At 44.6% G+C, this 15,645-nt stretch overlaps 2 protein-coding genes across 2 annotated transcripts; one reads left to right on the plus strand and one right to left on the minus strand.

Annotated features, from left to right (window-relative positions):
• Positions 1-1,420: 1,420 nt before the first annotated feature.
• LOC123641040 lies at positions 1,421-5,910 on the minus strand. Its single transcript, XM_045555478.1, has 2 exons — positions 5,659-5,910; positions 1,421-3,249 (listed from the first exon to the last, which is right to left on the minus strand). Exon 2 carries the CDS (start codon positions 2,859-2,861, stop codon positions 1,812-1,814), a length of 1,050 nt encoding a protein of 349 aa, XP_045411434.1. The 5' UTR covers positions 2,862-3,249; positions 5,659-5,910; the 3' UTR covers positions 1,421-1,811.
• LIPT2 (lipoyl(octanoyl) transferase 2) lies at positions 5,890-7,582 on the plus strand. The gene is made up of 2 exons (XM_045555479.1): positions 5,890-6,393; positions 6,880-7,582. The coding sequence occupies exons 1-2, from the start codon at positions 5,928-5,930 to the stop codon at positions 7,107-7,109; spliced, it is 696 nt and encodes a 231-aa protein (XP_045411435.1). The 5' UTR covers positions 5,890-5,927; the 3' UTR covers positions 7,110-7,582.
• The last annotated feature ends 8,063 nt before the right edge of the window (positions 7,583-15,645 follow it).

Consider the following 15,645-nt stretch of genomic DNA (forward strand, 5'->3'; position numbering starts at 1 on the left):
CTAGAGGGGAACTTCCTCAACTTGATAAAAAGTATCTACAAAAAACCTATAGATAACATTATACTTAATGGTGAAAGACTAAATGCTTTCCTTCTAAGACTGGAAACAAGGCAAGGATGTCTGCTCTTACTAGTCTTATTCAACGTAGTACTGGAAATTCTAGTCAATGCAATAAGGCAAAAAAAAAAAAAAACCACGAATTACAGGCATACACAGAAAGGAAGAAAACAGAACTGTCCCTATTTGCAGAGGACATGATTGTCTACGTAGAAAATCCTAAAGAATACAAAAAAATGCCTAGGATCAATTTAGCAAAGTGGCAGGATATAAGATAAACATTTAAAAATCAGTTGCAGTTTTATATACTTGCAATGTACACATGGACACAGGAATTCAAAATAAAATGCCATTTACAATCACTCCAAAAAGGGAGAAATACGTAGGTGTAAATCTAACAAAACATGTATAGAATTTATATATTGTAAACTGAAAAATGCTGATGAAACAAGTCAAAGAAGATCTAAATAAATGGTGAGACAAGCCATGTTCATGGACTGGAAGACTCGATGTAGCAAATATGTCAATTCTTCCCAAATTGATATACTAGTTAAATACAATTCCTATCAAAATCCCAACAAGATTTTTTTAGATATAAAGATATATTTGCAGATATATATTTTTAGATATAAAGATATATTTTTAGATATAAAGATAATCCTGGAGAGAGCTGGAACCCATTATATTAAGTGAAGTATCCAAAGAATGGAAAAACAAGCATCACATGTACTCACCAGAAAACTGGTTTCCCTGATCATCACCTAAATGCACATTGGGGAAGGATACCAATTGGATATCAGACTGAGACGGGGGGGGGGGGGGGGGGGGGGGGGGGATGGGCATGCTTGAGGGTGCTGACTCGGGGGGGGGGGGGAGGGGATGGAAGTATGACTACATGGTGTATGCCAGGCGCACTGTCTGGAGAGTGGACACGCCTGGGGCTCTGACTCGGGGGGATGGGCGGGACACGGACAGTGTATATAACCTGAGCCTTTGTACCCCCATGAAGAGCTGAAATTAAAAAAAAAAAAGTATTATCATAAAAAAAAAGATAATTCTAAACTTTATATGGAAAGGCAAAGGAACTAGAATAACAAACAATTTGGGGAAAAAATATAAAGTGGAAGGAGTCAGTCTACCTGTTATCAACACTTATTATATAGTTACAGCAGTCAAGACTATGTGGTACATACAGGTTGAGTATCCTTTATCTGAAATGCCTGAGACCAGAGGGTTTTGGATTTGGGATTTTTTTCAAATTTTTGAATTATTTGCACGTACACAATGAGATATTTTAGGCATGGGACCCAAGCCTAAGCAAAAAAATTCATTTATCTTTCATGTACACCTTATACACATAGTCTAAAGGTAATTTTATACATTTTTAATAATCTTGTGTATGAAACAAAGTTTGTGTAAACTGAACCATCAGAAAGTAAAAATGTCACTATTTTAGCCACCTATGTGGACAATCTGTGATTGTTTGGCATTGCAATTGTTCCTGGCTCTGAATTTATATGCTACCAATAAGCAATAATTTTTCTACAATGATTCACACATAAGTACTTAATAGTAAAAAATGATATACCATTAATACAATGAAAAAATAATATATTCAAGGTAACTACGCAGCACAGTAGCATCATCAGAATACCTGTATCAGCTGTCAAAAACAGCAACAGCCAACAACAGCAATCGTTCAGTCTCTACCTACAATGCAGTGTTTTGATTAAAAGGTTACTGTACACTGCATTTTATTTTATTTTTTCTAGGTGAGAAGAAGCATCAGGGGACCAAGAAGAAGCATCAGCACTCGAGGGACCAGGAAGTGAGTCTTCTAGGGATGAGGCGGCATTCTGCTGGGTGGTTTTTTTAAATGTTCCTTCCTGGGTCATCTGCCTCATTAACAATGATTTTTGCCTTAGAAGTCTCTCCTTGATTTTATAAACTGACATGATTTCTTGTTCTGTTATGAATGCATGTTGCTCTAGTCCTTCAATAAGTCCATCACACATTTTCACCATGTCGCCTATAGGCAATTTTTCTGTAGTGTTAACATCATCTTCACCATCATAATCACCTTGATTCAGAACCATTTCACCATTAGTCAATGAATGAACAACTGGAGCCTCATTATCTATGTTAAAAACATCTTTGATATCCACTTCTTCCACCTTATTGACAGACTCTGAATGTATATTTTTGGTACATGTTAGGAGATTAGACATTTTTTTCTCATTTGACATACAGAATCTTTCAAAGTTACCACCTTGTTCATCATCATCACTGAACTCATTCATAAATTTCTCTGTGGCTTTACAATCAGTGGAAGCTTTATCACCACAAATCTTTAAAAATTTAATGCCATGTCTTTTCTTAAATTTCTGCAACCAGCCTGTTGAATATTCACAGTTCCCTTCAATTTTCAGTTCATTGTGATAGATCTTTGCTTGTTTCATTATCAGCATACCATTAAGTGGTAAGTGTTCACTGCGACGCTGACGGATCCACTCCTTCAATACACGATCGAGACCTTCATTTTTAGCTTTATGCAGTGTTTTTCTATTTTTCATTAACTTTTGTTCATCACTTTCAGCATAGAACTTCAACAGTTTATCCTTCTGTTTCTTCAGGTCATATATGGTGGTCATTCCAACACCATACTCTTCTGCAAGACGTTTCACACTTACACCACTGTCTAGTTTCTCTAACAGCTTGACTTTCTGTGCTATAGATAAACATAAATGCTTCCTCTTTTTCTTATCACTGTTATTCACAGGGATATCTGCAGGCCTTTTTGACATTTTCAATATCTTTACATCTCACAACAGAGAATAAGCAAAAAAACAAGTGAGTTAACATATGTAGGCCTTGGCCCTAGGGGGCATTGTGAGGAACCTACCATTAGCACATACAGCTTGCATGTGTGCCATTTTATTAAGCCCTGTGGGTGCACTTGCATGGAGGAATCTGGCCGTGTGCAGAAAACATATCACAGCTGACAGGGGGGATGGGAGGGTCTTTTTTCCCTTGGGGTTGCTGAATAAACTTTGTGTTGTACACCTACATTTTGACTGCAATCCGTCACAAGAGGTCAGGTGTGAAATTGTCCACTTTTGGAATGTTGTTGCTCAAAAAGTTTAGGATTTTGTAGCATTTCAGATTTCATATTTTCGGATTAGGATGGTCAACCTGTATTGGTAGAGGGATAAACACACAGATCAATGGAACAGAATAGAGAACCCTGAAACAGGATCACATAAATTCACACAACTGGTTTTGACAAAGGTGTAAAAACAATTCAATGGAGGAAACATAGCCTTTTGAACAAAATGGTGCTGGAGCAATGGCACATGCATAGGCCAAAAAAGAAAAAGAAAAAAGTATAGAACAACAACTATAACCAAAGTTTCACACCTAATCCAAAAATTAACTCAAAATGTGTCATGGACTTAAATATAAAACAGAATATATTTTAGAAAACACAGGAGAAAATCTTCAGGATCTAGCGGTAGGCAGAGAGTTCTCAGACCAAAAGTACAATCCATAAAAGGAAAAGTGGTTAAACTGGACTTTATCACAATTATAAACTTTTGCTCTGCAAAAGATCTGATTAAAAGGATGAAAACACAAGCCACAGTCTAGGGAAAAGCTATTTATAACCACATAGCTGACAAAGGACAAGTATCTAGAATATATAAAGAACTCTCAAAATTCAACAGTTAAAAAAATTAGAAGGTAGGCCAAAGATATGAACAGATATTTCATGAGAATATACAGATAAAAAATAACCACAGGAAAAGATATTCAACATCATTAGTCATTAGGGAAGTACACATTAAAATCACAAGCTACCACCACATGTTTATCAAAATGGCTAAAATAAAAAATAGTGACAATACCAAATGCTGGCGAGGATGCAGAGAAACTGGATCACTCATATATTGCTCGTAAGTATGTAAAATGGTACAGCCACCCTGGAGAGTATTTTAGAAGTTTCTTAAAAACTAAACATCCAAATACCTTATGACCCAGCAATTGCACCTCTGGGCATTTACTCCAGAGAAATGAAAACTTACATTTGCACAAAAACTGCAACTTTATTTGGAATAACTGGAAACAAATCAAATCAAGAATCCTTTTTTTTTTTTTTTGAGACAAAGTCTTGCTCTGTTTCCCTGGGTAGAGTCCTCAAATGCCTGGGCTCAAGTGATCCTCCCGCCTCGGCCTCCTGAGTAGCTGGGACTACAGGTCCTAGTACTCTGGGAGGCCGAGATGGGAGGATCACTTGAGCTCAGGAGTTCAAGACCAGCTTGAGCCAGAGCAAGACCCTGTCTCTACTAAAAATAGAAATATTAGCCAGGTGTCCTGGTGCACGCCTGTAGTCCCAGCTACTTGGGAGGGTGAGGCAGGAGGATCGCTTAAGCCCAGGAGTTTGAGCTTGCAGTGAGCTATGATGATGCCACTGTACCTTGGGTGAAAGAGTAAGACTCTGACTCAAAAAAAGAAAAAACAAGAAGAAAGAAATATCTTTCAGACACCTATAGGAACAATGAATGCTATTAGTTTCCTGTGTGTGCAAGCAAATACTTTACCAGTCAGAATCCACATATATATTTTTTTCATCTTTCACAAAACTGTTAGCATACTATTTATGCTATTTTCCACCTTGCTTTCTTCTAAAGCACTTTATTTCTTTAAAATTAATGACAGTAAAATAATACTAAAATTTCACAAAGCTGGATGGTGGGTAAAGAGTAATTTTTCACAATATTCTCTATACTTTTCTACTTTCTTCCTTTTGTTCGTTTTCAACTGAACAATCCTTGGCTACAGAATGGAAGATAGATTCAGAGGCTAGACTGAGGAAACAAAAAAATGGGTTCTGTATGCTATTTAGGAATACAGGGACAGGATCTCCTTGTGAATCCTCTTCACCTCACAATGAGACTTAACACATAGTTGGTCAGTAGAAGTTTACTGAACAAATTCAGACTTGTTTAATCGACATTCCAACTGCAATACAGTGGATGCTGTGGTCCAGATCCCTCCTCGGGATCCAGCTGATCATTCCCCCAGGTTCTGGGAGTTAGTTGCTGATGACTCACACCTGGGTCCTTCTCTGGGTGCTGCCTTCCACTGAAGGAAGCAGCCTCAACAACAACAACAACAACAAAAAAGAAAATCACAGTGCCTCCCCAGGTGTAGTCTGTATCCATCTATGATTGGTCAAGGCAAGGATATAAATTTTTGGCCCCCTTGTTTTACTTTGGAACAACTCTGAAGGGGTCATCTCGGCCTTAGCGTATTCCTTGGGATTGGCTAAAGCCTCTGCTGCAACTGTTTCACAGTTCAACTTCTCCCCCTGCCTACCTGATCCTCCATCACTATTAACAGGTGCTAGTCTTGAAGGACTCCCTATGCTCACCAATAAACCTCCCGTGTGCACGCTAATCGCCCTCTTGAGTCCTCCAGGAGCTCAACCCAGGACACACCACATTACCCTGTCTTTTTTCTTTTCATAGCACTTATCACTACATGAAATAGCCTTATTTACTTAATACTTTATACTTATCATCTGCTGTAAGAATGTAAGCTTACCAGGACAGATCTTTTTTCCCATACGTTGTGCATCGCTGTATCAAGCGCCTACGGGCAGGGCCTGGAGAACACAGCAAGCACTAAATATTGGTCGTTGAAATGAATGGATGCACGAGGCCGACCCTGCGCTGGGTCGTGGGATCACACAGCCTCCAAGCAGCGTTCCGGAGCCGCGGGTTGGGGCGTGGCCCCCAGTCCCCGCCCCTCCCGGCACGCCCCCAGGTCCCGGCAGCTGGCGGGTGGGGCCCGCCGACGCCGCCGCGGGCGCAATGCGGCAACCCGGGGTCCGGCTGGTGTGGCTGGGTCAGGTGCGGTACGCCGAGCTGCTGGCGCTGCAGGACCGCTGGCTGCGGCAGCTACAAGCCAAGCCGGGCACCGAGGCCCTGTCGGGGACTGAGGCGGGCGCACTCCTGGTCTGCGAGCCCGCGGGGCCCGTGTACACGGCCGGGCTGCGCGGCGGCCTGACGCCCGAAGAAACTGCGCGGCTGCGGGCCTTGGGCGCCGAGGTGCGCGCCACAAGCCGCGGCGGCCTGGTCACCTTCCACGGCCCAGGCCAGCTACTCTGCCACCCACTGCTCGACCTGCGGCGCCTCGGCCTGCGCCTGCGCACGCACGTGGCGGCGCTGGAGGCGTGCGCGGTGCGCCTGTGCGAGCTCCAGGGGCTGCAGGGCGCCCGCGCGCGGCCCCCGCCCTACACCGGCGTCTGGCTGGGCGAGAGCAAGATCTGCGCGATCGGTGAGCGCTGCGGGCCGGGGCTGGGCCTGGGGGCTGGGGGCGGGGGCGGGGCCTCGTGGGGCTGCGCCAATGGAGGTGTCGGGAGAGCCCGGGCCGGAGGAGGGGTGTGTTGAGAGGTCCTGTAGTCCGGCAGGCTTTGTGATGGGTGGAGAGACACGAGTAAATGCATTGCCAGGTTACTTACTATGAATCACAATATAATGACAATAACGGTGCTAACTAATTTTCAAGTTGTTTTTTTTTTAAGCAACAGAATCTCTCTGTTTAAGGACATTCCCTGGAATCCCTATAAGCGCAGCTGCTGCGGAGCCACACATCCCTACCCTGCATCTGTTCCCCTTTCCCATCACTGCACAATCAATCCCTTGTTGCTCCAGAAACAAAATTTGAAAACTAGTGATCTAGTCCAGGTCTCTCATCGCACCCGGAGGGATCCTGAGAAGGGGAGGGTATCTATTCTAAGACCTTTTGTCTCTCGCCTTACAGGAGTCCGCTATGGAAGGCACATTACATCCCATGGCCTGGCTCTGAATTGCTCTACAGACCTCACGTGGTTTGAACACATTGTGCCCTGCGGGCTGGTGGGGACAGGTGTCACTTCCCTGAGTAAGGAGCTCCAGAGGCATGTCACTGTGGATGAAGTAATGCCACCTTTCCTTGTGGCCTTTAAAGAGACCTACAAGTGCACACTGATCTCAGAGGACAACTGCAGCTGAAGAGCATTCATGTTATCACAGCCAGCATGGTCCTGCCTTGGGAAGCACCAAGTGTGACTTGAGTCACCCACCAAAACCCAGATTCTAGACCTGGCCTGTCACTCACTGACCATGAGACTAAGGGCAAATCCTAAGCTCTGAGCCATTGTTTCCATATGTATCCTGGTCCATTTATGTCTTCCCACCTACCTCAGAGATACTAGCTGTGAAAACACTATGAAAAACAACAGATGCAATATAAAACATTAGCACCACTGTTGCCATCAGCTTCTCTGCTTAGAGAAACTCAGATGTCATAGATTGTCATTTCTCAATTATTTGTTATTTCTTCCATACTGTATATAGCTGGGCAATTCTGGGCTCTTGTTTCTTTTGTGGAAATCAAATCTCTGGATGGCCCAGGTGAAGGTGATGTGATGTGCTTTTGCAAGAAACCTGGATACTTTCTGCAATAAAAGGAAAAGCCTCTTAAAGGACAAAATGTCTTCCTGGGTTGGATTCCCCAAGTTTGATAATTTAGCTAGTTTTACTTGGGGTAACCTGAGCTAGGCCAGAGGCTGGGAAAGACAAGAATAATTTCTCACACTATACATATGCCAAAGATATTAATAGAAATGAGCTTTTCTTTTATGAGACCTTTAAGTTTATGAGGCTTTGTATTAGCTACCTAATACTGTGTAACAAATCACCAAAACTTAGTGACTTAAAACAATGGACATTTATTATCTCATATATTTTTTGTGGGTCAGGAATTTGGGAGAAGCTTGGCTGAGTGTTTCTAGGTTGAGGTCTCCCATGAACTCGCAGTCAAGATGTCAGCTGGGGCTGCAGTCATCTAAAGGCTTGACTGGGGCTGGCAGATGAGCTTCCCAGATGGTTGTTGACAGGAGCTCTCAGTTCACCAAGTGGACCTCTCCATAGGGGTGCTTAAATATTCTCATGACAGGGTGCTTGCTCTGGCTTCTCCCAGAGCAAGTGATGCCAGAGAGAGACAAGATGGGAGCCACAATGTCTTTCATGACCCAGCCGAAATCACACAGTCATTTCTGCAGTCCTCTAACAGATGAGCCCTATTCAGTGTGGAAGGGACTTCACAAGAGCAAAAAGAAGTGAGTATCTTTATGGGGCATCTTGGAGACTGGCTGCCACAGGCTGCGATAAGTGCAAAGGACCTGGAATGAGAAGTCAGGGTACCCTGATTCCAGTCCTGGTTCTGAAGGGCCAGTGGGGCAGGCATCCTGTAGGAGAGGTGTCTCCAAGAACAGGTGGGCAGTGGGCAGTCAGAGCTGGGGAGGGGGAAGAACAGGAGGCCAGTGTTCAGCTGAGCTCTGGCTGTGCAATCGGATCAGGACACTGCTGTGGGTTCCTGACTATCCTTCCTGCTTGGACAGATCCCACCTCCGCTTTCCCACTGGGGCCCTTCCTCAAGGAAGGAAGCTGAGCGTATGAAGGAGGATATTTAACACCCTGGCTTTCCCCCTTCAAGAAAGCCTCTTCTTGTTTGTTCAGAGTCTTTTCCTCATAAATAAACAGATTGTCCAGCATTGGGTGAACCAGTGCTGAGGGTGAGGACGTGACCAACTGCAGTTACTGGTCCAGCATCTTGTTCCTCTGGTGAGGCTGGCAGGAAACTCAACAGAACCAGCTCTGGCAGCGTGACCAGGTGTGCCTTGCTTCGTGTAAAAAGGCTCTTTCTGAAAACTCCCATGGAAATCAGATGCTTGCAGTCTAAATCTGATGTTTTTAACCAAATTGTCATTTACTGTACATATTATCACACCATACCATATTATATCTATAAAGTAAAAAAAAAACCAAACACTTGCACTCCCACCTAACACATCCTTTTCATTTGTGTGTGTGTTTTCAGTATCTGCTCGTGAGCAGACATTTTATTTTTAATGTACTTTTAATTATGTCTATAAAATTTTGTATGCTCTTCTATTTATTTTTTATTTTTATTTATTTATTTTTTTTTTTGAGACAGAGTCTTGCTCTGTTGCCCAGGCTAGAGTGAGTGCTGTGGCATCAGCCTAGCTCACAGTAACCTTAAACTCCTGGGCTTAAGTGATCCTACTGCCTCAGCCTCCCAAGTAGCTGGGACTATAGGCATGCACCATCATGCCCAGCTAATTCTTTTTTTCTATATATATTTTTAGTTGGCCAGATAATCTCTTTCTATTTTTAGTAGAGACGGGATCTTGCTCTTGCTCAGGCTGGTCTCGAACTGACCTCGAGCAATCCACCCGCCTCGGCCTCTCAGAGTGCTAGGATTACAGGCGTGAGCCACCGCGCCCCGCCTTATATGCTCTTTTAAACCAAACATAATATAACAAACATTTCCTCACATTGCTACATAGTCTTTATATTTTTGAATGCCTTCACTTTGTTTTTATTTTTTAAAAAACTTTGATCATTTTTTTATTATTGGTAACGCATGGACAGGGAATAAAATTTAAAAGGTACAGAATGGTGGCATTGAAATGTAAGTCTTGCTCTGACTTTTCTCCCTTGTAAAACCCAGTTTCTTTCCCTGGAGGCCTACATGATGATAAGTGTCTTATTTATATACTTTAGAGATATTTTATACATATATAAGCATATATGACGATATGTATTCTTTTTCATATAGCAGCATACCATATGCACAGTCCTGCACTTGTGCAATTGTTTCAGATCAGTGTATAAAGAGCATCATCATTCTTTTCAGTAACTATGTAGTATTCCATTGAACTTACTTAGCTAGCCTCTACTGAGGACATTTAGATTATTACTAATCTCATGCTTTTATAAACCAAGATACAATGAGAATCCATATATAAATGTGTGTGTGTTATTTCACACATGGTGAGTATAAAGTTTGCATTTCTAGAAATGATTTTTCTGAGTCATAGGATATATGCATTTTATTTTAATATTTTCATATTGCCTTCCATAAAAGTTATACCAATTTATACTCCCGTCAGCAACATACGAGGGTAGTGCCTGAATTTTAAATGTTCCAACATCTTTGTCTTAGTCTGTGTTGCTATAAAGGAATACCTGAGGCTGGGCAATTCATAAAGAAAAGAGGTTTTATGTGACTCACAGTTCTGCAGGCTGTACAAGAGACACAGCACCAGCATCTGCTCTGCTTCTGGTGACGGCCTCAGGAAGCCTCCACTCATGGCAGAAGGTGAAGGGGAGCCAGTGTGTGCAGATCTCATGGCGAGAGAGGAAGCGAGGGGGGTGGGGGGAAGGTGCCAGGCTCTTTTTAACAACCAGATCTCATAACTAAGAGTGAGAACTCTCTTATTCTCTGGAGGATGGCACCAAGCCATTCATGAGGATCCGCCCCCATGATCCAAACACCTCCAACAGTGGGGATCAAATTTCAACATGAGACTTGGCAGGGCCAAACAAAGCATATCCAAACCATACCAATCATAGAATGTTATTTTTAAAGCTTTTTATTATAAAATATTTTAAGCATATAACAATGAACCTCCATGTACCTATCATACCGCTAAAGCAATAGTCAACTCATGGCCAGTCCTAGTTTATCTAAACTGATACCACCTTCCCGCCTTCCCCCTGGATTATTGTGAAACAAATCACAGATACCATATTATTTCAATCAAAAATATTTCAGTATGTATTCCCTAAAGATAAAGACTCTTTTAGAACTCTGTTTAACCACAACATCATCACACAGAAATACTTCTTCAACAGCAACAAATATTCAGTTAATATTCAGATTTTTCCAAAAAAATCTGAATACCACATCAGCTGAAAGCAAGGTAGGGAGGGGCAATTTCCAAAAGGAGAGAAAGTTTCTGTCCCCAAAAGAAGGGATTCTGGGCAGGCCAAGACATCAGGTGTCTACTACGGCCTCAGAAGACAAGTAAGGAATTTGGGGAGAGACAAGAAGGCAAGGTGTATTCCAGAAAGAAGAGAAGCATGCAAGTCTCTGATAGGAGGGTGTTCGGGAGCAAGGGGCTATCTTGCTCCAGATGACAGCAGCTGCTTTAGGTGGTCCATGCATATTCCCCTGGCCTTGCCATTTCAGTGCCACAGGTCTCCTTCTGATTGCCAGCCTCTGTACCTTTTGTCTCAGGACTTTTGGAAGGGCAGAGGCTGTCAACCCACGTGTCAGGCTGGACATGCTGGAGAATTAATGTCCCCTGGGAGCAACCCTCAACCAGTGACTGACTCTGCTAGTCCCCGTGCCTCTATTGAGGGATGACTCTGCGTGTGTGTTCTACACAGGCCTCCAGAGTTCCCTAGCAGGGCTAAGCTTGCTAACGGTACACCTCGTCATAGGCTCCCTTCTCCCCGTCTCACTTCCCCACTCCCCGAATGGTATTTCCCGGGATCACCTCACACATGAACCACTCGTGCTCAGTTCCTTGTCTCAGGGCCTGCTTCTGGGGGAATCCAAATTTACCTCAAATACATTCTTCTAAAAGTAAAACTTAAGTCGGTACCAATGTTTTTTGGTGTTTTGTTTTGTTTTGCTGTCACATTATCCTATTGACTGACGTGGGTTTAAAAATATCTAAAACCTCTGAGGCATGGCCCCTCCTTCCAGGAGCTCCTGATCTGAGGGGAAAAGCCAATAATAAGCACTTCTCAGCTCTCAAAGTGCTTTCTCAGCCATCACTTCACTCACTCCTTGGAGCCCTGGGAGGTTTGCAAGACCAAGATTCCTGTTTTGCAAGCGAGGAACAAGAGGCTCAAAGTGGTGCAGTGACTTGGCCCACGTCCCATTTCCTGTGATATCCTCAGCTGATGGCTCCCTCTGCTTGTGCCTGTGTCAGCCCCAACCAGGTGTTCTCTTATCACTAGGAAGAATTAGGGGATCCCACATTTCTCTGTGGGTTCAGCCAGAACTCCGGTAAAAACACCCACATCTGTTGCTTGTTTTCCAAATGTTTGATGACCTTGGAGGTGGAAGATTAGAAGCACCATAAAACAAACTGTGCTCTGACACCCCCAGGCTGCTACATCACTCCCTCTTGGACTGAGGGCTCCCCCAGGAGGGCGACGTTTTCCCAACAGTTTGGAGGCTCATGAAGTCAGGGCCATTCTTCCCACATCAGACTCAACTCTTCCCAAGAACAGGGGCTTATATTCAGGTGATACATGTAAAATGGGGTAAGGTTGAGGGATGGGGGGTCAGGGACACAGATGAGGACATCTAATTTAGTGCAGGGGACATTTCCAGGAGGAAGTAGCATCTAAGGACGAGTTAGCCAGCCCCAGGAGGAAGGGAGTCCCAAGCAGAGAGAACAGCATAGGCAAAGGCCTGGAGGTGCTAGAGAGCATGTGGGCATTTGAGGAACTGAAGCCTGTCCTCCTCCTACCCGTCTCTGGGGTGAACAACTCAAGCTCACAGCCTCCTCCCACATTTCTTAGTTCTCCTACTCCTCCCGACCACCCATTGCCCAGGGCAGGCTAAAAAGGAATGGGGGGACCCCACCCACTGCCTGTGCCCAACCCTTCCACTTGCCCCTCCATGTACTCGCCACCCTTCTCCACTCACCACAGACCTCGTTCTCCATGAGTTGAGCCAACAGGAGGAAATGGGGAAGTGGTAGAAGACCACAGGATGGGAGGGGAGGAAGAGGATGGTATTGTTCCCCTGGCTTTCTCCCTGCGGCTCAGCATGGATTGGTTGCAGTTTCTACCAAAGGCCACAGCTCCAACCCATCTTCGCTCCCACCACTTCCCTCTCCACGTTCCAGAAACCCCTTCCTCCTCTAGCCCTCTCAGTGTAGGTGCTTTCCCTCTCCACTGTTGCTAGCCAGGCATACTGCACTATTCCCTCTTAATTTCCTAAACCCTCATCACACTCTCATTAAGTTATCCAGTTCAGGGTGCCATCTATTTCCTGCTGGGACCATGACTGACACACAGCCCTAATCCACCATCAGAGGATAGACAGGGGCGCGCTGAGCCCTGTGAAATGCCAGGAGCCTAGGAGGAGTTATTGGTATTCAGACCAACTCAATTCCACTACACTTGCCCCAAAGCTATGGGGGCCCAGGGCTGTTCTAAGCACCTTACACATGTTATTTAATCTTTGCAGCAAATAACAAGTCCAAAAGATTATATTTCCAGCCCTGTTTCCAGAAGAGGATAGTGAGGCTGAGAAGAAGAAATTGCCCAAGTTCATGTAGTTAGAGGCAGGTCCACAGTTGGAACCCAAGTCTAGACTCCAAAGACCAAATGAGACAGCGAGTGTAAAGATGCTTTGAGACTATGGAGAGCCAACATACCACACCTGGCTGAGCTGCGAACTGTGGTGTGCTGCCTGTCCCTCCGCAGGAGGCCAGGCTGAGTCTTGAAGAAGGCCAGATCTGGCAGGGGCCCCAGGGATCAGGATGCCTTATACCCTTCTGTGCAGAGGGGGAAACAGGCCCAGAGAGGACAAGTGGTTCCTCCAAAGACGCGTATTTGCTGTTGGAATCAGAATGAGACTCTGGAATGCACATTCTCAGACACCCACAAACACATCAGAGAAGGAGGTAGCATTCCCCTTAGAGAGGAGTTCAGAGAGAGAGAAGGAGAGGAAGTAGAGAGAGGGGAAGATGCTGATTTGTGGGCTATAGCATTTCAGATTTGGGAATCCAAGGAATTAAGGATCAAACTGAAAGGCCAGGAGGAGATAAGACTGTGGAGGCACAAACACAGACTCCTCATGAGTAATGGAATAAAATAACTTAATGTGACTGTTAAACTTCCTGTGTGATTCACACTGCATTTCCGCTGGTGACCGAGGCTTCTGATACCACCCACACTCACCCTACCTCTCAACCGCTCTCCCCTATCTATTAGGCAGACATGGAGTTACATCCTGGGGATACTATGGAGAAAAAGACACAACTAGTCTCTGTTCTTGTTGAGCTTACAGTCTAATGGGAAAGGCAGACCCCAATTTAATACACAACTAAACAGAAGATTGGGTTGAGTTCTATGAAGAAAACAAACAGAGAACCAGGCAGATGATGGTGCCGTTTACTGAGAGAGAAGACTGAGGAGAGCCAGGGAAAGAAATCAAGAGTTCCAGTCCCAACGTGTTATCCAAACAGACATGTCAAGTATGTTGGATATGTGAGTCTGGTGCTCAGAGGAGAAGTTTGGTCTGGAGGTTGAAAAAGCATTCCGCTACCTTGAGGCTTTCTCAGGTTCCATCTGTTCTTGGAAGCTTTCCCTGATAACACAATTCCTAGTGATCTTCCCTTTCATGATCATCATTCATTCATTTATTCAGCAAATTTTTACTAAGGTCTACTTTGTGCTAGACTTGGTGCTAGGGATGGCTTAGTGCCCTCCAGGGGCTTATATTCCAAGTGTGGAGTCAATTAATAAAGTGGACACTTGTAACACAGAATGGTAAGTGCTGTGCTGAAGGGAAGTGCAAGGGTCTGTGGGAGCACAGAGAATGGGCCTCTGTGTCAGTCAGGTCCCTGCTGGAAGCAGATGTCCATCTTGTATCAGTAATTTGAGGAGGCTCTATTCAGAGATGGGCACAAAGTGGGGAAACCACTGGGTCATGAAGTACTCTGGGGCTTAACACGCTTGGGCATCGCTACTGCTGCTAGGCCTGAAGGGGAAGGAGAAGGGGGTGGTTACAGGAATCCAGAATCAGGGAGAGCTCTGAGAGAGAGCTGAGGGACAGAGGGAGCTGTGAGCCTCAGCTGGGGATGCAACAAGAGCAACAACAAAAGACTTTTAAAAAATAAGTGAACTATATCAGAATCATCTGGTTAAGTGTTACTAAAAAACAAGGCAGGGGCCAGGCGCGGTGGCTCACCCCTGTAATCCTTGCACTCTGGGAGGCTGAGGCAGGTGGCTTGCTTGAAGTCAGGAGTTCGAGACCAGCCTCAGCAAGAGCGAGACCCCCATCTCTACTGAAAAATAGAAAGAAATTATCTGGCCAACTAAAATATATATATAGAAAAAATTAGCCAGGCATGGTGGTGCATGCCTGTAGTCCCAGCTACTGGGGAGGCTGAGGCAGTAGGATCGCTTAAGCCCAGGAATTTGAGGTTGCTGTGAGCTAGGCTGACGCCACGGCACTCACTCTAGCCTCTAGCCCAGGCAACACAGCGAGACTCTGTCTCAAAAAAAGAAAAAAAAGAAAGAAAGAAAGAAAAACAAGGCAGGGAAGGGGCTTAGGGAGTACAGGAGAATGGAGGGATTAGAATTTGTAAATTGGATGGGAAGGGAGGGCCTTACCAAGATGATGACATTTAAGCAAAGACTTGAAGGAGGTGCATCTCCAGGTGAGTCTTCCTTTCATCCCTTCAGTTGGCCACTCCTACCCTCCACCTCCACTCCATTCCCCCACCCTCCTCATCCTAAGGTCAGGACCTTGTCTCCAACTTTGGATTAGGGAGCTCCTTGAAGGTCCCTCTCAGACGATAGGCTCCTCAGGGACAGGAACTCTGTTTCTTCCTTCCTTTTCTTACCCAATAACAACAGAAGCTGCCATTTAGGAAGCACATGCCTCATGCTAGGCCCAGCTCTAGGCATTACACACAGTAGGTCA

The sequence above is a fragment of the Lemur catta genome, chromosome 7, assembly GCF_020740605.2.
Source record: "Lemur catta isolate mLemCat1 chromosome 7, mLemCat1.pri, whole genome shotgun sequence".
NCBI lineage: Eukaryota > Metazoa > Chordata > Mammalia > Primates > Lemuridae > Lemur > Lemur catta.